Source organism: Thermobia domestica, unplaced genomic scaffold, assembly GCF_964235325.1.
Source record: "Thermobia domestica unplaced genomic scaffold, izTheDome1.hap1.1 HAP1_SCAFFOLD_374, whole genome shotgun sequence".
Lineage (NCBI taxonomy): Eukaryota > Metazoa > Arthropoda > Insecta > Zygentoma > Lepismatidae > Thermobia > Thermobia domestica.
This window is the reverse complement of record NW_027656087.1, coordinates 84,969-111,666: the sequence shown is the minus strand read 5'-3', so window position 1 is coordinate 111,666 and position 26,698 is coordinate 84,969. Positions and strand designations below refer to the sequence as shown.

Here is a 26,698-nt window from a genome sequence, read left to right as displayed (position 1 = left end):
CAAATTATGAACTAGTTTTTAAGTCCTTTCCGTCATTAGAGGTTTTCATTTAACACGAAATATCAAGATTTCTTTCTTTCTTTTTTTAAAAAATTTTACTCCAGATCAGTTTTTATAAGTATCTATACAGAAGAAAAGTGCCTAGTAAATGAGAGAGAAACAAGAAATGCATATTTGTTTCTTATGAGATGTCAATTCTTTCCTCCCTCAACCACTGAACACTACAGCTGTTTGGCAGACGAGCTGGTGACTGTACAATACAAAACAACTCTATCCGCCCCTGTGGCTGCAAACTGGTGACAACAATCTTAAAATATGTAACTTTCCATTATCAGCTTAGTTGCGAATTTTATAATTTGGCCTGGATTTTCTGCATGGAAATTCCAAGAATTGGAAGTCGTTTATGCTCGTTGTTTCTGCCACTTGATTCTTCGGATGTGAGCAATATTGACGTTATTTTTTCCTCTAAGAAGTTTTCCTGACCTCTGAAGTTAGGATGCGGACATTCGAACACTTTTCTAGCGAACATGGTAACAGTGCAGTTCTGTGTTCAGACTTGCTTTTCTATTGTTTAAATGTGAGCTAATACGGGAGGAGTCATGGCCAAGAGGAAGCAGACAAAAATAGATCTGGAAACAAAACTCAAAATCCTAGAGGAAGTAGACCGTCCTGTGTAGAAGAAAAGTGTAATTCCCAAAAAGCATGGACCTCCCAAATCTACCTTATCTACAGTACTTAAAAGATCGTGAAAAAATTCTTAATGATGTTGCATCGGGTTCCGGGAACAAATCTAAGCAACTTCCCCGTGCTAAGTACGGAGATGTAGAGACTTCAATCATATGTGTGCTACCAATGTACCTTTAAATGGACCTATAATTCAATCAAAAGCAAATGAGATTGCCAAAAGTTTAGACATTCAATATTTCAGTTGTTCCGCTGGTTGATTTTACCGGTTCCACAAGACACACTCAATTGCATTATTAATGATTTGTGGTGAAGCAAATAAAGTTGATGAAGAAGGAGTAAATAACTGGTTTCGTGAATATGACAAAATGAGAGAAAAGTATGCCTTGTGTGATGTATACAATATGGACGAAAGTGGACCTTTTAAAATATTTTTTTTTCAAGTCGAAACCTCGGAATAAAAGGTAAGAAGTGCCATAGTGGAGGATTAACTACAGAAAGTTTGACTGTTGCCCTTGTATGTAATGCTAACTGCTTAAGTACGAAGGAGCTCAAAAAAGAAGTATCATATGATGAGATTAGTGGCATGGGAAGAGGTAAGGTCAACGCCATTAGCATAGAAGAGGAAGACGCTGCGAATAAAGCAGTGGGGTCATTTGGATTAGGTAGGAGAAACAGACGGAGCCAAATGCTTATCGACTTCTATAGGCATATTGATATGATATGGTGGTAACGAACATCTGGTTTAAGAAAAGAGGAAAAAAACAAGCTGTACACGTAGAAAAGTTCATGAGATAAGAAACACTATCAAATCGATTACATTTTTTTTTCAAGCAACATCTCAGGAATAGTGTACAAGACGTGAGGACAATACCAGAAATGGACATTGATTGGGATCAAAACTCGTAGTGGCGGAAGTGCAAACCTAGTTAAAGTCAATCAAGAAAAATGGGAGGAGAAATCGAAAATGGATCTTAGAGCGACCAATAAGTATTGACACAATGATGTGAAAGATGGGATTGAAAGAGAAATTCTATGAAATGGGCAATATTGCAGATGATGTAGAGAATAGTTGGGTACAAATTAAACAGATTCTACTAGACATACTCCACAATAACATTGGCGACATGGAAAGAGCTCCGAGAAAACCATGGATAACAGAAGCGATGCTTATGAAAATGGAGTAACGCAAAAATGCGAAAACCACGGACATTAAAGAACAAAAGACTGAATAATGAACAATGTCAAAGAGTAGTAAATGGATCACATATGAAGAAATAACTTCAAGGGCGCGGCAGATAGATCTATGATTTGACGTATCAGAAGGCACAAGAATCATGAGGGAAAGTTAACAAAAGTTTGCGAACATTTAGAATCGATGATCAACAAGATCATGTATTCACTGACCATTAAAGAATCCTTAGAATTTGGGAGGTTTGTATGATCAAAAGAACCGCCCCAAAGACATTGCGATCGAAGCAGAAAAAGAGATGGATGATGAAGAAAGAGGGCCCAGTATATTGGAAAGTGAAGTAGCACAAGCCATCAAGGACATGCGAATTAGGAAGACCACTGGAGACGACGATATACAAGCAGGTTTGCTGAAGGGTTTAGAAGACAATGCAATGAAAGTACTGACTTCACTTATTAACAAGATCTACCTGAGTGGAGAATGATCAAAGGATTTTTTTGATATTATAATGATTACATTGCCCAAGAAAGAGCAAGTAAAGAAGTGCAGCCAGCACAGAACCACTAGCCTTATTTCTCACAATGAAAAGATATACTGAGTAAGATAAAAGAGAGGTTAGAGGAAGATCAATTTGGATTTTGGAAAGAAAAACACACCAGAGATGCTGTTGGGCTAATGAGAATTATATCAGAACAAGTTCTTGACATAAACGAAGAGTTGTGTTTGTGTTTCATAGAGTGGCTAATAGCTTTCGATCGGGACAATTGCACTAAAGTTGTGAAAATACTTAAAGAAATCGGAGTCAACTGGGCAGACCGACGACTCATTCGTAACCTGTATATAGGACAACGAATGAAGTTACGCTTGAATGAAGGAGAAACCAATAGTGTGGAGATTGGAAGTGGAGTCAGACAAGTATGTTGTATGTTGTCCCAATTATTCAACATTTACAGTGATTGTTTAATGAAGGGAATTGGAGATTTCAAGATTGAGCGTCAGATCATTAACAATATTAGGTATGCAAGTGATACGACTATTAAATCTAGAACAGAAGGAGGAGTACAGGAAATGATTGACAAAATATTTAACACTAGGAAGTTATATGGAATGGAAATCGACATCGAAAAATCGAAAAATTATGAGAATATCCCATTGAAACGCGCCGTTACACGTCATGGTAGGAAAAAGAGAACTTGAAGACGTCGATCATTTCAAGTATCTGGAAAATATTTTGGCGACAGAAGCTTCTGCACCAAACAGATCAGGCGGAGAATTGCCATAGCCAAAGAAGCATTCAACAAGATTCGTCAGAAGTATTGGATTGTGTGTGTCAAAGACTTAAGCATTACGGAAGTTACAGAGTTTCGAAATGTGATGTTGGAGGAAGACGAAGAACATAAACGAATGTTTTAAAATGGATAGGAGAGAAGAGGACGCTTTTAGAAAAGCTAATTGGATAGGACACATCTTACGAAGAAATTGTCATCTTCATAACCCATAGAAGAGAAGATGATAGGAAAGCGAGAAATAGGAGGAAGAAAATCTCAATTAAGCGATGATTTGAAAAATAGATGAAAATATTAGAAGTTATAGAGGAAGTTTAAGATCAAGGAACGTAGAACAAAGATTTCCAGACCCAAACCTAAAGTTTAAAAAAATCAGAAGACCCTCGCAATCCCAGGTTCTGCCAAAGGGCAGAATTAATAATAATAATAATAATAATAATAATAATAATAATAATAATAATAATAATAATAATAATAATAATAATAATAATAATAATAATAATAATAATAATAATAATAAAAATTCAAAGATTGGAGATGTACCAATCGATTTATCTCATCAAGTTGAACATAATGATGTGAAGAAGTGGAAACCCTCATGCTTAGTTTTCGATATAATTGAAAAACATTGTGACACAAAAAAATTATGTCGTTTGTTGCCAAAAATAATTTATACTTTTTATTATGCTCGAGCGCATTGGAGAGATTATACTGATGATGGAATACATTGTTAAAACGATTAATTGATTCCAGAGAAAGAAAACCTTCTCGCTAGTTATGATCGTTTTTACTCTATAGCGATCATCGTTAAAAACCAGAAGTAAATTTTCTGCCACTTCCGTTTCAATAAATAAAGAGATTAAAGAGTCCTGATTATATACAGGGTGGCCCAAAAGTAGGTATACAGTTCTGTACTGATCTGCTCACTGTATTTCATTTATTGTTATCAAACAGGTGGTTCTTTATTGTTTATTCTTAATGCCTTTTTACTTATACCTTAAGCCAGGAACAGCTGAAGTAAAATAAGCCCATAAGCTAGAATGTTACACTTGATCAATACAGGGATGTATATCTACTTCTGGACCACCCTGTATAAAATTCTAGCCCCTTGCACAAAACTCTTTCTCGCTTTCTATTACCGTTTCTGATCTGCAGTGATCAATGTAAAAACCAGAAATGGTTAAATTCTGCTCCTTTCGGTTTGAATAGCGCCTTCATACACGAATTAAATTCGTAACTTTTGATCCTGTAGATATTGATCAAATTTGGTGGTAATAAATCAGTTAGCTCTTGAAAATTTTTGTCTCCCGGTAAGGCAAACAAACTGTAAGGGTAAATATATGAAAAGCAGTTTTGGTAAACCAACTCCTTATAGTAATGAAAACTTGCCGCTCACATGATATAATTTATTTTTTAAAAAAATTATAAACGTACTAGTTATATGAATTTGCTCCATCAAAACTCCTTGATATATTTAACTTGTTGTCCGTATGTTCGTCCGAAAGACTGAAAACTCTGTCCAACCTTCCGAGAGACTAAAACTATGTGTTTGTCCGTTTCTGAGCCAAAAATCTGAACTAGTTGATACATCACCATCAATTTTGAAGAGGACGTAGAGATTCTAAAGTTAGGAAGCCAGTTGATTGCAGAAACCAGCTTCTCGCTATCTATTACCGTTTTTTGCTCTATAATGATTAACGTTAAAACCGGAAGTGGCTAACTCTACCACTTCCAGTGGATGGACCATCTCCTTCAGCGAACTTGATTCCTATTTCTTGACCCTCTACATCCTGGACAAAATAGATACTGAATCCATGGCCAAAATAGATACTGAATCCATGGCCAAAACAGATACTGAATCCATGGCCAAAACAGATACTGAATCCATGGCCAAAATAGATACTGAATCTATGGCGAAAATAGATACTGAATCCATGGCCAAAATTGATACTGAATCCATGGCCAAAACAGATACTGAATCCATGGCCAAAACAGATACTGAATCCATGGCCAAAATAGATACTGAATCCATGGCCAAAATAGATACTGAATCCATGGCCAAAATAGATATTGAATCTATGGCCAAAATAGATAGTGAATCCATGGCCAAAATAGATACTGAATCCATGGCCAAAATAGATACTGAATCTATGGCCAAAATATATACTGAATCCATGGCCAAAATAGATACTGAATGCATGGCCAAAATAAATACTGAATCCATGGCCAAAATAGATACTGAATTCATGGTCAAAATACATACTGAATCCATCAAGTACTTCTTGAGATTGTGTCTTTCCCGAACTAACGAGAGGGCGCAGGTGCTCAGTAATAGAGAGCTTATTTCTGGTGCGTGGGGTCCCTGGCACAATCCCCGGCATAGTAAGTTTATGGTGATCAACGAACGTGTCCGTGGGTTTTTTCGAGGTTTCCTCCTACATCCTCATTCCATAAGTTTCTCCATCATCATTCACTTGCCTTAATCATATGTCCACCATAACTTAGATGGCATAATTGAAGGACGTTAAACTGAAAGTTTATTTCCCGAATCAGGGCTGGAATAAGGGAGGGGCTTAAGGGGGGCTATAGCCCCAGGCCTCTACTCTGATCAAAATCTCAACTGGTTATCTAAAAAAAAAAGAATAATGAAAATCCAATCATCATCATAAAATAAAATATGACCAAAAATATGAAACATATTCCCTTAACTTTCGTACTGTACTTTCACAGAAATGTATTAGTTGCAGTCATCAGGAACCACACATATTTTCTAGTCCCGGGTCTCTAGATAGCTTAATCCAGCCCTGTCCCCGACGGACGAGCAGACGGACAAACAGAGGAATATAAATTACATTTGGAAAACCTAGCTCCTTAAAACAAGAGGTAGACTATGATCTGACTGAAACAATTAATTATGTGAATCTCAGTGATGTATACTAAAATCGGAAACAAAGCAGCATAACGTAAACAATTAATTATTTGGGATACCTCCAATTATTCTTTATGTTTCTTTTTAGGACAAAAATGGCATTATCATAGGAAAATAATCACCCCAGCTTTTCATTTTAAAGTTCTGGAAGATTTTATTGATATATTTAACAGTAAAAGTGATATTTTGGTGAAGAAACTGAAGCAAGAAGTTGGAAAGGATGCTTTTAACATTTATCCTTACATCACACGGTGCACTTTGGATATCATATGTGGTGAGTCTGTGGTGATTTTTTAAACATTCTATTCATTTTCTTTTCTTTGAAAAATAAATATGGTGCTATTTAATTTCATTACTTTAAGATAAACAGGGAAAACGTGGTTTATTTTGCAGAAATTAAGAAATGATCGCAGCAGCAAAGATTATAATAGTACGGGTAAGATTATATCATGATAAAAATCTGCCATGTACAATATTTATTTTTTTCTTTTAGACAAATGAATATTTTAAAATTTATCAATATTTTGTAAGACCAGAGCACAAATAATACAAAAGATTACAGCGATCGAAAATTATAAAGTAGGTGGTTGATTCACTTCATAGTTCTTTATCGTTCTTGATATCTTGGTTCATAATTCACAATGAATATGATTTATTTTGCCACAACTACCAGTTATATTTGATTACATTTAAATATAACCTTGTCAATTTGCATATGTAAAGTACATATTACTTGCTGGTTGCTAGATACACTTTACAAAATAAATAATAAGGATAATGACAATAACAATGATGGAAAATGCAACTAGTAATTTGTGTGTGTGTGTATCATGATGATGATGATGGAATATTTATTAATTTGTATTTAAAAGGGTTTTTAAAATATGACCATTTTGAATTTTATAATTAATCACGGGCATTTACTGGTGCTGCAGGTCAATTACATGACCTCTTGCCGACAAAGAAACACAAATACATACTCATATATTCTTAATTGAGAAACAAGTCGCAATACGTAAAGTTTGCAAAGTTGGAGAAACAAAGCTGTCTTCGTGCAAGATAAAATAATAATAATAATAATAATAATAATAATAATAATAATAATAATAATAATAATAATAAAAATAAAAATAAGGCATACTATTACAGTTGCGCAGAAACAGTGGCCATGTTAGAAGGGGACAAGGGACATCACTTATGCGATTAGGATTTAAATATCAAAATCTGAGCTATGCAATGTGCATGTTCCAATATTGTATAATTATTATTCACTGTATCAGGCTGGTAGCCAGCCCAAAAATGGAAGGGAAGGGAACCAAACCAACCATATTATAGTTCATTTGCAAGCATACCGTGAAAATGTTTAGGGGACCAGTAAAAATTTAGGGCCACCGTAGCCCTCCGTGAACACCGGCCTGCACTGTATTCTTGTGAAGTAGTAGTCCCCAATCCGGAAAACCTGAAGAGCATTACGCAGGATGCAGGCTGCTAACAAATGCTAAAGAGCCATCATAACATTTCCTCCGGGAGATTTGTTTTTACATCAATGGAGGAGAAACTATCGGGGCATAAACAATTATTTAGGTAGAACTTAACATAGTCTATGTGAAAGTAAATTCTACTATAAGAAAGTAGTGTTGAAATTAGTAAATGCTTAAACGTAAGGTAGATGGTACGAAAAATAAAATCAATATGTGAAATTCAAAATGTACTTTGAATGAGTGGCATACATGCAGATTTTCATCAAGGACGATCCCAGAATTCTATCTAATATCTTTCAGAATAAGAGTGATGCACACACACACACACACACACACACTGTATATATATATACTATATAATATTTTACTATAGCAAGTATTTAGCCTACTTTTCCATAGCACCTTGCTCCAGAGGGGTTTTAAACCCTGATTTCTCCTTGCGTACGCCACTACTTGAATTGTATAGATTTAATATAAATTAATTCATTAACATTATTTCATTAGGAAACGTAGTGCAGTAAATGGAACGCCACAAAATCGACGGATAAATAAGCTCCATTACTAAAAATTGTTCGTTTCAGAATCTGCAATGGGAACGGAAATCAAAGCACAAGAGGAAACTGATTCCGAATACGTTTCTGCCATCTACCTGTAAGTAAAGAAGGTAATTAACAAACACTTTTAAGAAATTTAGTTTATTTATTTATTTATTTATTTTTTAATGTTTGAATTGAATTGTTTGAGCGCCTAAGAAAAATTAAATGTGTATAATTTATGTAGTCCTTGGCCTAATCTCCTAACTTAGCTCTTGAGTCACAAGATATTTAAGGACCTACTATAAGGTATTATAAAGTTTTAACCGATATACATAATTTTTGTTTCATAATTTATGAATTAATAATTGGTAATTTGTCAATTGCAATTGAGTTTAAATTGAAGATGTTAATTTATGAATTTGTCTTGTATGTTGTTCGTTATAGTTTCGGAAATATTTAATATGTGTTAATGAAACAAAAATAACTAAGGCACCACTTTATTCTATCCTACATTAAATGTATGGAGACATTACTCATTTTACTAAGATCAAACTTAACGCCAAAACTTGTATTATTTATACCAAAGTAGTCCTAGTTGTGCCTCTTGGATGGAGTTCATAATTCAGTCACAAAATGGCGCTAATAGGTTTCCTCAAGTAGTGTTCTCTTGTGGCAAAATGTTGAACTACCTAATAAGTGTGCACAATATGTTGCTCCCAAGGTCACTCTCGAACCATGTTGTAAGCAAAGCACTTTACTTGTGGTGACTTCGATAGCAAGATTTGGTGAAACTCTGAGAGATGTATTCTCCAAAATATTTCAAAGAATACTGGAGAAGTACCTGCACATTAGAGGTGGATGTAGCTGGAGAGAATTTTCAGAAAAACGTAAAAGACACTTGGGGAGCACTCACAAAAAACGCAAGGAGGCTTGAGGAGTACTCTCTAAACAAACAAACTAACTAACTCTATGGAACCCGGATGTCCAATGCCACGTTAACGGAACCTTTCCGCTGACTTCTTTCTTTAGTTAACTGAATCCAGTTTCTACTTTGTATTCCTATCTCTGCGAGACCCATCTTAATATTGTCCTCCCATTTGCGCCAAGGTCTTCCTAATGGTCGTTTTCCGATTGGTCTTCCAGTCAAGACTTTGAAAGCGTTTCTACTTTCTTCCATTCTAGCTACATGACCCGCCCACCTAAGCCTCCTAGACTTGACGACCCTAACAATGTTGGGTAAACCATATAAATTATGTAGTTCCTCGTTATAAAGTTTCCGCTATTTCCCATTCTCGTTCCGCTTGGGTCCGAATATTCGTTTCAGGATCATGTTCTCAAATACTTTCAGTCTAGGTTCCTCCTTCCGAGTAAGCGACCATGTTTCGCGACCATACAGAACAACAGGCATGATTAATGTTTTGTATATCTTAAGCTTCAAATTCCTCGACAGAATTCGCGACGACAAGAGTTTTTGAACTGAATAATAACAGAAGTACTCTCAGGAGCCGCAAATGGTGCTAGAGGAGTATTCTCGAAAAAAAAGAAGAAGAAGAAGGGTGCTGCAATAGTATTCTCACCAAAAAATGCGAAAGTGCTCTTTTACCACCAGGATGCGACATAATGTTTCAAATATAGAATTCACATATTTGAAAACCCATAAATTATTAAACTATGAGAGATTAGGGATACTGTTAACATTAGTTAACCCATTAATAACATGTTAATTACATATGAACTTCATATTTTTAAACTTCTAATAATACTATCATTTTATTCGCTTCTCAATATGATTCTAGTGGAGGGAAACTTTCTTCGAAAAATATTAAGTAGAGGAAATTCCCTCCCATTCTCCAGCATTTCGTACCATCCTTACCACATTTGATTTTATGAAGTTTAAAACTATTTAGTATGAAATACTTTTTATACATTTTCTTATTCAATGCATGGATACTTAAGTGTCATTACTTTGTAGGTTATTATCTCGAAAAACGCTATTGATAACATATTATTACGTGGTCAAAATTCAAAAATAATTTCGTACATTTGTTTCGAGAATTGTATAAGAAAGTAGTTGTAAACAACTTAATTTTTTAAGGAAATGAAAAGAAAAGTGTAGTAACGTAGTCATCTAACCAGACCCTTATGAAATATTCCTGCAAGTAAAGACATCCTAAGGTGTTACATAACAAGATCCTGTGTAAACCTCATGCCACCACTAGGAAGTTCAAAAAAGTTGATATATCTCAGGAAAGAGGGACCTTGGGAATACTGAGAGTTAGCTCGGAAGTCTAAAGATAGGATTTGATATATATATATATATATATATATATATATATAGTGGCGGATCCAGGATATCATCAAGGGAGGGGCAAAACCATAGTTTGCCGCTTTAGCCAGTATAAAGCAGGATTGAACCCCATTTTATCCAGTGTATACCTGAGCCTCAAGGGGGGACTATAGCCCCCCTGGATCCGCCTCTGTATATATATATATATATATATATATATATATATATATATATATATATATATATATCAGCAACGAAGCTATATGAGATGTGGATGTTCAGCTTAACGTGGAATCCGAACCACATGAGCTCTCGCTTAGAATGGAACCTGGGTCTTCTACGTCAAAGGTGCGTACGATAACCGCTTAGCCACAAAGGAGCCCGTCTAAAGTTAGGACAAAAAGTTTGAAATTGGTGTAGTGAGTGATTCACCACACTAGATATTGCTAGTGAATGCATTACATTTACAATGTTGGAATAGCTATAATGGTTAAAACCTAGTGCCATTACTATGAAATGGAGCTTGTTAGACAATGTTTACTCGAGTCCTATTACGCTGCGCTGCGACGTCAAACGCATCTCGAATACTTCTTTCATTTCTAATCTCCAGAAACTGACCGATGACAACACTCCAGTAGGCATTGTACCTGTGTTACGGATTTCTAACGAGCTACGTTCTGCTTCTAATGTTTAAGTACTGTCTGGTTTTAAATCAATTCAAATAGAAATTTGGAGCACACGTTAATATATTTTCTCTGTTACTTCTAGAGTTGGTGAAATTATGTTATATCGTGTTCTTCGACCATGGCTGCATCCAGAATTTATATTTAAGCTGACATCCACTGGAAAGCAACATGAGAGATGTATCAAGATCTTACACGGATTCTCCACGAAAGTATGTATACCGAATGCGTTCTTGTAAAAACATATCCATAACGTAACTAATCAAGTACAGTAAAACCTGTGTATTTAGGCTTCCATCGGTTACACTGAAAAGTGGAGAACTTACAAAAATAAGTGTATTTTACATGTTTTCCATCCTAAACCCGAACAGAACTTATTAATGGAAATGGACGATGTTCGAGATTTACTCGCTAATATTGTAGCAATCCAACCCAGCAATATCAATAAATGTATTTTCTTAAAATAGAATGCTTAAAAGTGTATTTGCAATGTATTTCACGTATCTACATTTTTTTTTTTTTTTTTTTTTACTAGTTGATAGACATCTTTTCACTAAACTAACTTGGAAAGCTAGAATTTGATGAATAATTCAGAAACAAAAGTATTAAAGTGAGAGCCATTGTAGATTATAACAGGATTTCTAGTGCTGTATTACTTATATTATGACTACTCTGATCAAAATAAGAAATGAGTTAAGAGTAGAATAATCACGTGGCAATTTGTGTTGAGAAGGGAAGCTACGTCACAGAGTTATTAAAGTCACTGAGAGAGAGAGAGAGAGAGAAGCTAATCATAAACGCCAACACGATGTTGTCTAACAAACTTACCTGGCTGGGGATCGAAGCAGGAACTCCACATACCACAGATAAGCGCGCTGTATCACTGAACCACCGTGCTGCCCCTGAAACAGGAAGGGGTTAAATCTTCCACTTTTTTTTGGTAGAGGGAAAAATGAAATCTTTAAGTTTTACGTCCCACGGTTATGCCGGTTAGGCTAAAGGAGACGGTGATTATGAGAAATGAATGAAATGGTAAAATGCAGAAAGTGGGAGGAAACGGGAGAACCCCGAGAAAATCCACGAGCACGGTGTTTGTCCACCACAAAGTCCACACGGCGCGAGCTGGGATCGAACCAGGGATCCCAAACACCGGAGGTGAACGTTCTACCACTGAGCCACCGCGCCCCCCTTGGTATAGGGAGATAATGGTAGAGATAGACCTAGTAATACCTAGCAAGTACACGTATGCAGAGTAAATGACTTGTCTATAGCGAGAAATTCTACGCTAATAGGGTAATTTTGGGTAATATAAGCAGGCCGATAATATGGTCAGAACTAAGGCTTTTAGTATATTACTGATACTAGAATTAATCTAAAAGTTTATTGGTTGATAACGTTGTGCACATCACTTAAAATCAGGATACAAATGTGCACGATGATTGTGCTGTTATTTTGTTATTTTGAAAAACAAAGATGAGTAATTGTCGTTATTTGATTTGCACACTGAGAAAATAAATTGTAGGTGGCGTACTTAAAAAGATAGGTTACATGCGTAATTCCTGTAGTTTTTTGGAATTAACGTACAGCAGACGTATAACTGAAAACGCATGTTTTGTAATACTTTCTGTATAAGTGTTCCATCTATACGGACTTTCTGTATGAAACAATGTAGGCGGTCAGGATCTCACATATAAATGGGCGTATATAACATATAGCTGACGAAGGTATGCATGTAATATATGGAAAACTGTTAGATGCCAGACATCCTGCAACGGCATGATGTAACATCTAAGGGCAGTGCTTATGTAGCATACGAATAACGTATGCTCCGTACAGATTTCTATAGTAAACAAGAGGATACCGTATATTTGTCCAATATACCGCTGTTCGGAGAACGAATTTTTCTTAGTGCACATTTTGTTGTTTGTAAATTTCAGTATTATGAATATAAGGAATTCATACACTATAATCTTTTGGATACAAAAATCAGCTCATTTATGGTAAACTACAGCCATTGCAATATCACTACACAGCAAAGGATGGAGCTGCCCGACTACATTATAACTGCAGTGTTGCAAATGACTAAACATTATCATTGCGTATAATATGGGCATATTCATTTTGTACGAAATGGACAGTTATAATAAATATGCACAGTACAATTATCAGATAAACAATGAAACATTTTCATATTATACATACCTTTTTCATCTTGAAAGAAAATGTTTTGAAAAATATTGTAAGCGCAAATTTTTTTTTTTTTTTTTTTTTTTTTTTTACTTCAAAGTACACCTCTGTCTGACTTCAAATAATAATTGACTACAACCAAAAGACAAATCTCTCTTAATACCACTGAAAGATTACACATTACAAATTTGTGACAACTATTTAAATCCGTGATCACAATGGTCGACCTTTAACTAAACTTGGGTTTTTGCCACATTTTATCACAAGCGACGTGAAAATCGGCAAATATGACAAAAACATCCTCCCCTAATGCAATAGCAAATGTCGCTTACGTTGGAAATAAACTGAAACATATAAGCAGAAACTATATTTTACTTTTATTATATCATATATATCTATATCTATCTATCTATCTATCTATCTATCTATCTATCTATCTATCTATCTATCTATCTATCTATCTATCTATCTATCTATCTATCTATCTATCTTTCTATCTATCTATCTATATATATATATATCTATCTATATATATATATATATATATATATATATATATATATATCTATATATATATATATACAGTAGAGCGTCGATTATCCGATGTAATTGGGGGACATGGATGTTCGGAAAACTGGTTTGTTCGGATAATCGAACTGTGCATGTTTATTTGCCATGCGCGGAGCGGCACGCCTCAACTCTAAGCTGGCGCAGCTGTTGCTGTGAACAGCTTTGATACTGCCGCTACTTCTACAGCCAGTGCCAAACCGACAGAAGTGTGATGATTGTTGAAACACAGCGACTGGCGGCTTGGCCGGTCAGCAACGCCTTATGAAGGCCCCATTAGAAGCAATGGTCCGCCAGCGGTGGCTCAGTGCGGCGACTACTGTGGGAAACTTGGTTTGGGAGTGAGGGGGATGATGGACGGTAGGGTGGGAGAGTAACAGGTGCGAGCGAGTACACAGTTCGGTTAAGCGGTCGCTCGGTTGACCGACGTTCGGATAATCGACGCTCTACTGTATTTAAATTTATCACATTTGGTTTTGGTGTCTAACATTGTAGTTTTCAAGTAGGTAAGAATATTACAATGCACATTGTGTATTTTCCTTTTAATGCTTTCATGTACAGATGGTGATCAGAAAAATGGAAACATCTGAACGAAATTGCAACTTACCAGATTAATATGGTGTCGGGCCACCTTTCGCCTTCAGAACAGCCTTGATGCGACGTGGGATGGAGGCATAGAGATCTGAATGGTAGCAAGTGGAATTTTACACCATTCCTCGTGCAGGGCATCGGCCAGTTCTGTGAGAGAGGATGGAGGTGGAAATCGTCGCCGGAGTCGTGTTTCCAAGACGGACCACAGATGTTCAATTATGTTGAGATCTGGGGATTGGGCGGGCCAGGGGAGGTGTTGAACTTCATCCCGATATTCCTCAAACCACGCTGCAACAAGGCCAGCTGTGTGAATGGGTGCATTATCATCCTGGAAGATGGCGTCATTGTCCGGGAACAACATCCGGATCATAGGATGCAAGTGGTCTCCTAAAATTGCGACATAATCGTTGGCAGTGATTCGTCCGCTAAGTGTGACCACAGGACCCAATGAAAACCATGATATGGCGACCCACAGCATCACCGAGCCGCCGCCATGTTTTACAGTTGGGCGGAGACACTGCAGATCATAAGCTTCTTTGGGCGTTCTCCACACATAAACACGGCCCGTGGTTGGGAATAGGGTGAAGGATGACTCATCCGACCATATCACACGTTTCCAGTCCTCAAGGATCCAAGTTGCATGTCGCGGCACCATTTGCGGCGTGCGAAAGCGTTATGGTCCCTGATGAGCGGTTTGGCCGGTGCAACACGACCCCGTAAGTTCATGTCATGTAATTCGCGGCGGACTGTGATTGACGAAACAGAGTGGGGGAGGTGCTGATTGAGTTCCTCCGTCACTTGCTCCGCAGTGGCACGACGGTTCTGCGTGACAATGCGCTTTAATACCCGGCGTGACCTGTCACTCATGATTTTCTTCCGCCCACTGTTCCGCTTCCCCGATGTGGTTTCCCCGTGTGTTGTGTAGGCCGTCATCACCTTTGACACTGTCCCACGCAACACACCTAACACAGTAGCCACTGCCGTCACACTCACTCCACATAACCGCGCACCAACAATTTTCCCTCTCTGAAAATCTGAGTGGTCTCCCATTTTACACTACCTCCGTCTACTGCAGCCACTGGACACTGCTGTTCCACTGCGCCTGACGTAGTATGGAGACCGACCTAACACACCAGCACCAGCGGTCCGGCGCTGCGGTGCCACGACACCACTGCCAATCCATACATCTGACGTGTTGCCAACTACAGGTGTTGCCATTTTTCTGATCACCATCTGTACTTTATAGTGTTATTGTACGGCTTAAATTTGTTCAGTATTTAATAACACTTCATCCGTTATTATATTTTGCTGTTAGTTTCTTATGGATAATTTAAGTACCAATGAGAGGCATCTGCTCATTTTATCCATAAGGCCTGCTCATATTGCACATACATTTTGTTAAATATGGGCATTTGTAGTAAGGTTAATATTTTTAATTTTCTCGAAAACGATTCAAATATTTTTGAAAGAAAACTCAATGAAAGTAAACACAAGGTATCGGTCTACATTGCTGTAATCTTTGTTGCCATTTTTTTTTCGAATCAATTTTTTTATATATAATAATGATTAAGAAAGATAACATAACTATTATACGTAAATGTTGATATTGTTGACATTTTCAATAATAAAGATGTTGAAAAACCGTTACATATTCGATTCAAATCTGATTTTGAGTTAATACTCGAATAAATAAAAATTAAAAACAAAATTATGTAGAACTTCATAATTGAGAAAAAGGAGTAAGTCCATTTTCCTCATCTTTGGAAGTAGCATGAGAAATATCACGAAGTTAACAAAACTTGAAATAGTTTACAAAGTTTTCAATCCAAAGTGTTCATAAATTCTGGTTCATTTCAAATAAAGAAAAATTCTTCCAGTTTAGAAGAAGGGAAACAATTTAAAATGCTAACTGCATTACCTCGCTATATTGCTAAACTAATGCGCTGAAATAAAATTTGTCAAATTATATTTTAATTTCTATGAGAAATTTTAACGTGTTACTTTTACTGCCCATATTACCCAAAATTGCCCTAATACGTTCAAATCGAGCTTCTTAAATTCCGGAAATTAATTGACGTGAACACCCATCAAATATAGAAAATGTTGAGATACCGAATGTATCTGTGAACCATCATTACTACTATAATATTTACATTGAAGAGTCTTACAATGTAAAATTGTCCATTCTTTTCTGAAGGAAGAAACAACTTACTTTAGCTTATAAGCACATTTTGAAGCAGTTTTCGTAAATTCTAATTCCAAATTATCTTTTCAGGTAATTAAAGAGAGGAAAGAGCTAATTAGAAGAAATCAAGAACATGGAAATACTGGAAACAAAGAACTGGAGGATTTAGGTAAATGACATTGATTCACTTTGGTCAATGACTCACCATGCAGTCATTCACCAAATTTTCCTACCTTCTTATTATTGCTATTACTAATATTAAGCCTGAGAACTAGAGACCGGATGTTAGACAAAATGACTATTCTTTAATATTAAAGTTGTGATTTTAAAAAAAAAATAACGTTTAAAAGTTTATATGGGGATTATACAGGATTATTGAAAAAGAAAGAACAGATTTCAAACATTCATTTCTTCCAATCTACAAAAGATAGAAACATGATTCGAACGTTACTTGATTAAGAAAAGTTTACAATTTAAACAGCCCGGATAGAAGTTCCAATCACGGCCGCATTGGCGCTCTTGTGTGTTGTTGTTTGTCTGTAATGAAATGGTGGCGTCACCACAGGAGAAGCCTTTATGTGTGCTACAATTGGCAAAACTTGAGTCCATTGTTGCAGTTCAGCTACCATTTCGCCGTCAATTTAATAAACAACCGCCGAATCATAAGCAAATTTACGAGTGGCATCGAAAATTCGTAGAAGATGGTTGAATCTGGAAAGGGAAAAGCACGGGACGTCCACGCACATCGAACGAGAATGTCGAGCGTATTCGTACACTTTACGAAAGGAGCCCAAAGAAATCCACATCACGAGCAAGCAAAGAACTTAACATTCCTCAACCAACGGTATGGCGAGTTCTAAAACATCGTCTGCACATGAGGCCATACAAACTGCAGTTATTGCAAGCATTGCATCCTGACGACCACAACAAAAGGTACGAATTTTGCATTAGGATGTTAGATGATATCGAAGATGACAATTTTGCTCAACGATTATTTTTTTTTCGATGAATCTACTTTTCATTTTTCTGGTAAAGTAAAATCGTCATAACGTTAGAATTTGGGCAAGTGAAAATCCTGCGGAAGGCATTCAACATGAAAGAGATTCACCAAAGATGAACGTCTTCTGTGCGATATCTGTAACCAAAGTTTATGGGCCTTTCTTCTACATGGAGAAAACTTTGACAGGATTAACCTATTTAGACGTGCTTCAAAACTGGTTATTTCCCCAACTTGAAAATGATTCAGATGACTTCATCTTCATGCAAAATGGTGCCCCGCCTCATTTCTGTAACCACGTTCGACGTTACTTGAATGACATTATTCCAGGACGTTGGATTGAAAGAGGAGGAGCAGATGATCAACTTTCTCGCCGGTGGCCTTCCAGGTCTCTAGATTTTACTCCGTGTGATTTTTATCTATGGGGTTAACGTAAAAGACCGTGTTTTTATCCCTCCTATGCCTGACACTCTTGAAGGTCTACGACATCGAATTGTTGAAGCTGTGAATTCGATAACTAGAGACCAGCTGATTCGTGTGTGGCAAGAAATGAGCCACCGTTTTGACATTTGTCGTGTAACACACAGTGCTCATATTGAATGCACACCATAATTACTAACAACAAATTGTAAACTTTTCTTAATGAAGTAACGTTCGAATCATGTTTCTATCTTTTGTAGCTTGGAAGAAATAAATGTTTGAAATCTATTCTTTTTTTTTTTTTTGAATAACCCTGTACTGTAATTTCGATTTAAGCCAATTTTATTTTGCCAATTTTGCCTATTTCTAAATAATTGCTTTAGAGCCTAATGTCTATTCTATGCATTTTCTTCAAAATAAGCCTTTATTGGGAAAATACATAATTTATATAATATAAATAACAAATACACCACACACACACACACACACACACACACACACACACATCTCTCTCTCTCTCGATATATATATATATATATATATATATATATATATATATATATATATATATATATATATATATATATATATATATATATATATATATACTCCTTCCAAATAAATAATACATGCAAAATTTCAAATCAATAGCTCAATATTTAAAGGTTGCGTAATCGACTTAAAGTTGAACAAAATTAGTAGTTTATTGTCGCTGTATTGATATGCATTCTGGTTTTGTGCATTTATTCTCCTATATCCAGTTCATGTAATTATTTATTACAAATCTACTATGCCACTATAGGAGATGTTGTTCCAACAATGATCAACAAAGGCTGTATTATCACGTTATATTGGTATATCATTCTCTTCGATGCATCTATTGCGTTTGGTATTTATCATGCCATTAGAAACAATGTAAACTTTACAAATTTTAAACAATATTCACTACAATGACGAATTTGTTCCCATCTACGTTATAAGTTGCAGTCATACTTTGTTTTCCGGTGGCGGAAGTCTCATTTCATTTGTTTCACGATTATAATTCAGGAACACCGCAGTCAATGAGATATTTGCTGGAAGTAAGCTGATAATACCGAATTGTAGCGGCTGAATTGTTCCCGTTTATTTACCAGAATAAAAGCTAGAAGTGTAGCGATGGAGTTTTCCCTTGGGCTGTGGTGTGATAGTGATTTTCTTATAAAGTTGATATATACTTCGTTACTGTTATGGTAGGAGCCACTAGAAATAAGACTAGACTTGATTTACTAGAAACAGATAAGGAAACCCTGACCTCAAGTAAGCTACCTTCGAATGGCTACGTTTTGCGTTTTTCTTTTCACCATCATCTAAGCTTTGAATAAATCCATGATATTGCTAGAGATGTTTTACGAGAAACTACAATTTTGGGGAAAGTCTCGTATTCCGATTCGTAAGCAAAAGCATGTAACTTTGAAACTCGAAAAATTAAAGGATCAATATGCAAATTTTAAGAAAAGCAAGAACTGAAAATTTACGAAATAGTAAGAGAATGAAGTTAGATATGTTGCAAGTTTGAACAATTTATTTGATATAGCACATGGGGATGCTCTTAGACTAATCAAACATAAGGAAGACAAGGACTTTCTCATTGTCCAGAGGAAAGAGGGACGACGTGGTTGTATGGTGTCAGTGGACAGAACTCTTGCTTAAAAAGGAAGTCAAGACGGCAAAGAAAAAGCATCGAAAACATGAACTGATGAAGGCAAATACTAATAATAAGACTGCCACTAACGCAGTTACGCTGTTTGTTTCGAGCGGGTAGTAACAGTGGCAGTAATTTGGAATCAAGTAAAAACTACTCTGATGACGAATAGAAACGTACGCAGCAGCATATCTTGCAAAATTCCTCAAGCAGAAAAGAAAGCAGAAAACCTGAAGGGAAGTTGTTACTCCCGAATTTGCTTCTATGTCAGGCAGCTTGAAATCAACTAACAGAGAAGCATTTTCTGTTATAGCAACAGCGGCCAAAGGTTTGGGGCACAATCTGGATGAAGTTACCCTCTGTCGTTCATCCATGAAATGAGTTCGCGAACGCAATCGTCTCGAGTCAGTTGCCATCATAAAGAGCAACAAGCACCCTCATTGTCCATTGGGATAGCAAAATTCTACCAGACATAACAAGGAAAGAAACCATCGATCGCCTACCATCGATAGCATTTGGCATGGGAAAAGCTCAATTGCTCCGAGTCTCAAAACTGAAATTTGGAACTGGACAAACCGATGCCATTCTAGGTCATTGAGGTCATGGAACATTATTCACCACATAAATGCAACGGTAATAGGAATTTTTTCCTGAAAATTCCTCTTAAATATGAAACATAATCCAGCCGTTTACAAAGCCCAGGGAAAAGTGTGGTCATCCCTGGTACTTGAGCGAAGAACTCATTGGCTTGGCGTTCTTCGACGACGAACTGTCCGCAGAAACAAAGTAAAAAATGGTGAAAAGCTTGAACACAGATATCATTAATGATGAGCCTCCAAAACATCTACATATACCTCGTATGCTCTTGTTTCACTACAGGATGCCAAGATTGAGAATTTTGTAACGAAGAACACGATACAATTTTTTGAAGGTCGAATAACATTTCTTGCACAAAATACGTAGACATGGAAATCCGACACTGGTTACTTAGCTGGTTATGAAGTAGTTAAAGACCATTCAAAACGCGAAGATGCACTCATAAATGAGTATAATGGTATTCACAAAGGATGAGGAACTGAAACAGTACCTATTTCGAGTTGTTGCAGAGCACAGGAAACAATATCCATACTGTTCAAAGAATACTCTAAGTAAACTCAATATGCGAAAGTGAAGTGTATAAATAGTGTAAATAAATAAACTTTACAAAGTTTTAATAATGGAAATACAATCAGCAATACGTAATTTGCTTTTATGCATTGTGTAATATGTATATAACAATGTGTATAACAAAATGTATAACAGTATTTATACAGGTGTATATACCAATAGTATTCAAAATTTCAATCAGCTTATGCAACCATTAAAATTTGTAAAAATTTGAACTTTTAACAGTGTATCTATTTTCAGTCCAGTAATAAATGTTAGGGGTGCCGCAGATTAAAATCGGGGAAAATATTTTTCCCTAAATTTTGAACCATCCTAAGATATATATATATAGTAGGTTATTAATATACAGGTATATTTCTATGTTCTTTCAACATTATCCATGACTTGAATCAAATTTTTAATTTTATTGAGTATCTTCATTATTTCGAGTTACATTTTAGTGCCTATTTTTTAAATTTTAAGCCTATTTGCCTGCCTATCTTTTAATGCCTAAACATCCGGTCTCTACTGAGAACAAAGCCAAATCATGCTTTTACGAATATTTTATTAAAAATTGCAGAAATTGATATTTCATTTGTATAAAAAAAATACTGAAAAATTTTCCAAAATAAATAGTATTGAAAATACATATTAGCACCAATGATTAAAATTAAGAAAGCTATTATGATTTGATTTACACGTAAAACAACGTAACTTCTTCCTCAACAACGACATGACATGCTCTTTATTTACAAAACACCTTTTAACATTGTCATTGTTCTGCAGTTAATTATCATTTTCAATGCTCAACACAATGGTATTGTAAAATATAAATAATGGTGTAAGAAGAGAAGGAAGACAAAAAATCCTGCATCAAAGTTATAAACTAGAAATACATTTAGACCCTACTTATTTACCTGCTTAGGAGGGAACTATCAAAAAAATTCTCAAGTTTACATTGAGCAAAATAGAAATTCAATTGATTTTGAAGTCTAATAGGTATGCCAGTTTTTCTTAACGAAATTTCGCTACCCCTCTACCTATATATCTTAGCTTTTTCGTGGCTAAGCGATTAGTCTACGTGCCTTTGGCGTGGGAGACCCGGGTTCGATTCTCGGTGGGAGCTCGTGTGGTTCGGATTCCCCGTTAATCAGTAGGTCCATATCTCATATAGCCTCGCTGCTGAAAGGGACGCTAAAATAAAATCAACTCAACTCAACTCTTTTCTTATGTTACGTGAAGTTGTGCCAATCTATAATATCTATAAGAGGTACGGAAACTTATAAAACATTGAAACACTTTCATCCATTGCAGGAATTAGGAAAAAGAGGGCGTTCCTTGATCTTCTGTTAGAAGCTTCAATTGCTGAAGGAAAACTGACAGATGAAGAACTGCGGGAAGAAGTGGATACTTTCATGTTTGAAGTAAAGTTTACATGTTCGAAATAAGGTTTACATATTCAAAATAAAGTTTACATATTTGAAGTAAGGTCTACATGTTTGATATAAGGTTTACATCTTTGAAGTAAGGTTTACATGTTCGAAATAAGTTTTACATGTTCGAAGTAAGGTTTATATGTTCGAAGTAAGGTTTACATGTTCGAAATAAGATTTCATGTTTAAGGTCCACATGTCCGAAATAAGGTTTACGTGTTTGAAATAATGTCTGCATGTTTAAAGTAAGATCTCCATTTTTTCAAAATAATTTTTACATGTTTGATGTAAGTTTTACATCTTTGAAATAAGGTCTACATGTTTGAAGTAAGGTCTGCATGTTTGAAGTAAGGTTTACATTTTTGAAGTAAAATTTACATGTTAGAGCAGTAGCATGGCCAGAGTGTTTGAGTTCTTGCTTTTTTAAATATTGGGTAAACTTATTTCATTATTTCATGATATATGTTACATAAAGAAGGTGGGTAAAGATAGGCTTCTTCCCCCTATGATAATCATAAAAGGTACAAGTGTTTATAAAAGCCAGTATATCGTTTGAATGTGAAATTCAAGTACTAAACGTTAGACCCTACATCTACATATGATGCATGGAAATTAGTGTAGCAAGGGACATAAAGAATCCCGGAAATAAAACATGGATGTTGATATTCTGCCAGTTTAGATGTTTTGTAACTTGCAACAATAATTTTAGTATAAAGCATTGTATGAACCATTTTTAGGCTCCGAAAAGATGGCACATCTGGTTTTAATAATCTTATTTATTTCATTCGTCAGTTTAGAAATAATGTCACGAGCCAGATAGAAACTTTCAAGGGACTGCATCTGGCCCGTGGGTTAAGACTAATTTGCATATGCATTAATGATCACCTACGTAAATTTGTTTTATGTGTGTGTGTGTGTATGTGTGTCATGTGATTTGAGTTTAGCGTCTGTTTCAGCAAGCGAGGCTATGTGACAAATGGACATACAGCTTAACGTGGAATCCGAGCTATATTAGCTCTACCGGGAATCGAACTCGGGATTCCCAAAATTTGGTCTGAAAAACATTTAGTAATGTTCCTTTCATTTTCTTCAATCCAGTACACTATGATTGTAAGATACTATAGTAGATTATATGTAATCTCAAATGTTGAAATCAGGGCCGTGCCGTGGAAAATCAGCAAAGTATACGACGAAAGTAGCGAAAGTATACGACGGTGCCCGCATACATATATTCCAAACAATTTTTCCTATCTTTCTTCCTCTTTTCGCCCGAATTTTTCGGCCCCTTACTTCGGCGCTCGGGGCTGTCGCCCTGCTCGCCTTCCCCCCCCACGGCAGGCCCTGGTTGAAATAATAGAGATACAGACGCAAGATTAATTATTTTGATATCACAACGATTGTTTCTTGTAAAGTAAAATAAATAAGATGAATAGTAGATGTAATTAATTATGATGGAGAAATTTGTGTAACGTTGTTCATCATAAACTCACATGGACCAGGATCGAACAATGGACCCTTTACTCCAAAGTTATCGTGTCCACTTTTCTTGTTTTAATCCTAAGTCTAACTCTAGACATATATAAGAAAAAAATAATTAAATATGTATGTAATTGTATTTCAGGGTCATGACACTACTTCTGTTGGAATATCTTGGGCGCTTTTCATGTTGGCAACATATCCCCACATACAGGTAAGTTATTTGTTGAGTCTTAAACAGCTTACAAGGTGCATCCAAAAGTGAGGTGAATATAGTTGCATAGTGCTATCTATCAATTTTTTATCCATTTCAACTAGTAAACCTGGTAACCAAAATCTTTGATACAATCAGTGTCGAGTTAGAAAGAGTTGAAATTAAATGAAACTAAATCTTCAGTTTTACGTCCCACAGTATGCCGGCTAGGCTAAAGGAGATGGTGATGATGAGAAATGAGTGAAATGGTGGAATGAAGAAAGCGGGAGGAAACGGGAGAACCCTGAGAAAACCCACGAACACGGTGTTTTTCCATCACAAAGTTAACTTGGTTTGAGCGGGGATCGAACCAGGGACGCCACGCACCAGGGGTGAACGCTCTACCACTAAGTCACCGCGACTCCAAGTTTGAAAGAGCTGTAACATGTTAGTTGGCTTCCAGATGTAGAAGAGTGAGGACGTGTTAAGAGTGCCTGTAGCACGTCAACATTAAGTTTTGTTCTAAGCTGCAAGAAAGTGCCAAAGAAGCACACGAAATTTGAAAATCAGTCTATAGCGATGAAGGGGTGGATTGAAGACTATTTACAAGTGGTATAAGCGATTCAAAAAGCGGTAAGGAGTCGGTTGAAAACGAGCAACGATCGAGACGTTCTTCGACTTCAAAAACAGATGAAAACGTGCAAAAAGTGACAAATTATTTGTTCAAACAGGCGACATTCGAGAGCTTTACGAAGAACTAAACATCATCTCGTATGGGACCGTGAAAAGCATTTTGAACGCCAATTAATTGGACAAATAGCTTCCTTCCTCACCATGAAAACATGCTGTGCCACATTTTGCTTTTGATCCGCGAGTTTTTTTGGCCGAAAAAAATCCTGTCTGTTCTCATTCGCTGTGCTCTTGAGATATAGCACTATGCAACTTCCGGCTCTACCCGAAAATCAAAACCTTGGTTAAAAGAAAGGGTTTGATATCATTCCTGATATTGAGAGGGCCACGACAGAGCAGGTGAACACCCTTCCAAAAGAAACCTTCCAGAAATGCTTCTAGTAATGGGTTCAACATTGGGATAAGTGCATTGCTAGCCAAGGACAGTACTTTGAAGGAAATTAAATCAAAATCCATGTAAGCTTACTTACTTTGTTTCTAATAAAATTATTCACCGTATTTTTTAATCACACCTCGTAAATGAGGTTCAATAACTAATTCTGTTATTTAATGACTTCACAGAAGCTGATGTGCCGACACTTTCCGTATCGATGTTTTTATCTCGTCGTATACATTGTCTTATAGAACATAAGATCTAGTGTTCCAATTTCAATTTTAGTTTATCATCTTATGTAGTATGCACATGCTCATAGACCCTGTATAACTTACACAATACGAGAAGCAAAAAATTCACACTTTTTTACTTTAGGTAATATTCTATGTAAGATATCGACAGATTTTCAACACCTTCTTCAGACTTTATAACTTCGAAATGTTCAATATTCTGTGTTTTTCAGAGATTCAATTACTATTTCTTTTCTTTCTCTGTTCTCGTATTTATTAGGACATTATAGAAGACGTGTACTTAACTGTGCTTCTACTTCTTAGTTCCATCTTTTGTTTCCATTCTTCTTTTTCATCTTCTCATACAATCAACATTCCTCTTCAGTTCATAGTTAATCCTTCAATTTGTTTTATTAATTTTTTAATTATCACTTCAGTGTCTTATTTTCTTCCCTATTCCCTCATACTGTCTCGTGTTTTATTTTCTTGTATTTCTTCTTTATTCTCTCACACTGTCTTGTGGCCTATTTTCATCTTATATTTTTCTCTATTCCTTCTTGTTGTTCATTGCCCTATATCTTTATGATATTCGTAAATTGCGTTACTTTTCTCCTTAACTTTAACATGATTTTATATTGTATAATTTTGTTCTTCACCATTTGTTAAACATCTCAAAAACATTGCTTCTTTGCCCATTTTGTGCATCTTTTCTTCCTTCTTTTACATCCTTGTTATTTCGAGTATGGTCACCTTTTTGCTTCCTTTTAAACAATTATTGTCTCTGCTAATCCGCATTTTCTATCCCATATTTCAAAATCCTTGGTGAAACCATGTGTATATAGCTAAATCAAGACAAAATGAAATATTTGTATGAATAAGTACAAACTTAATACCTGTATTTGTACTTGTACTTTAAATTTGAAGGTTCGTATAAAAGTACTATATTTTCAGTAGTCCAAGGCGAAAGTACTTAAGTTAAGTTCGTATTGATATAAAACATGATCGTTTATTCTAAGTTTCAAGCCCAAGAATCTTTTGCACTCAGTTATGTCGGAATGTAAAGAAATCCAAGTTCTCACAGTTGTAACAGGGAATATTTTCGTTGCTTCGGTTAAAGTGGAATGTCGACTGTTCGAGAACTTTTTTGGTAGGTATGGACGGGATTTAATTTCGAAATAAATACATTATAATTCAGTCTAACCTTAATAACAGATTTATGGGCATTGGAATGTTCTCTACACAATGTTCTTGATGTTATTTAACTTTATTATATGAAAAATAATGCAATAGTTTTCGTCTTGCATACATTACTATACAGCAGTTGTTCTCAACGTGAGGAGCGACCAAGGGGCTTACACAGAAATAAACTATATTCATAATCACAAATATTACGAATATTATAACAAGGAGGTGTTAGATATACAAACACAAAGTAATTATTGAGCAAGAAT

At 35.8% G+C, this 26,698-nt stretch overlaps 1 protein-coding gene across 1 annotated transcript in view; it reads left to right on the top strand.

Moving 5' to 3' along the window:
- Window positions 1-26,698, top strand: part of LOC145676811 (cytochrome P450 4C1-like) — a 63,510-nt gene that overhangs the window by 25,918 nt on the left and 10,894 nt on the right. The window contains exons 5-10 of the mRNA XM_081747589.1: window positions 6,180-6,365; window positions 8,154-8,223; window positions 11,164-11,290; window positions 16,699-16,777; window positions 22,167-22,276; window positions 23,907-23,975. Coding sequence (XP_081603715.1) covers window positions 6,180-6,365; window positions 8,154-8,223; window positions 11,164-11,290; window positions 16,699-16,777; window positions 22,167-22,276; window positions 23,907-23,975 — 641 coding nt within the window. The remainder of the gene's footprint in view (window positions 1-6,179; window positions 6,366-8,153; window positions 8,224-11,163; window positions 11,291-16,698; window positions 16,778-22,166; window positions 22,277-23,906; window positions 23,976-26,698) is intronic.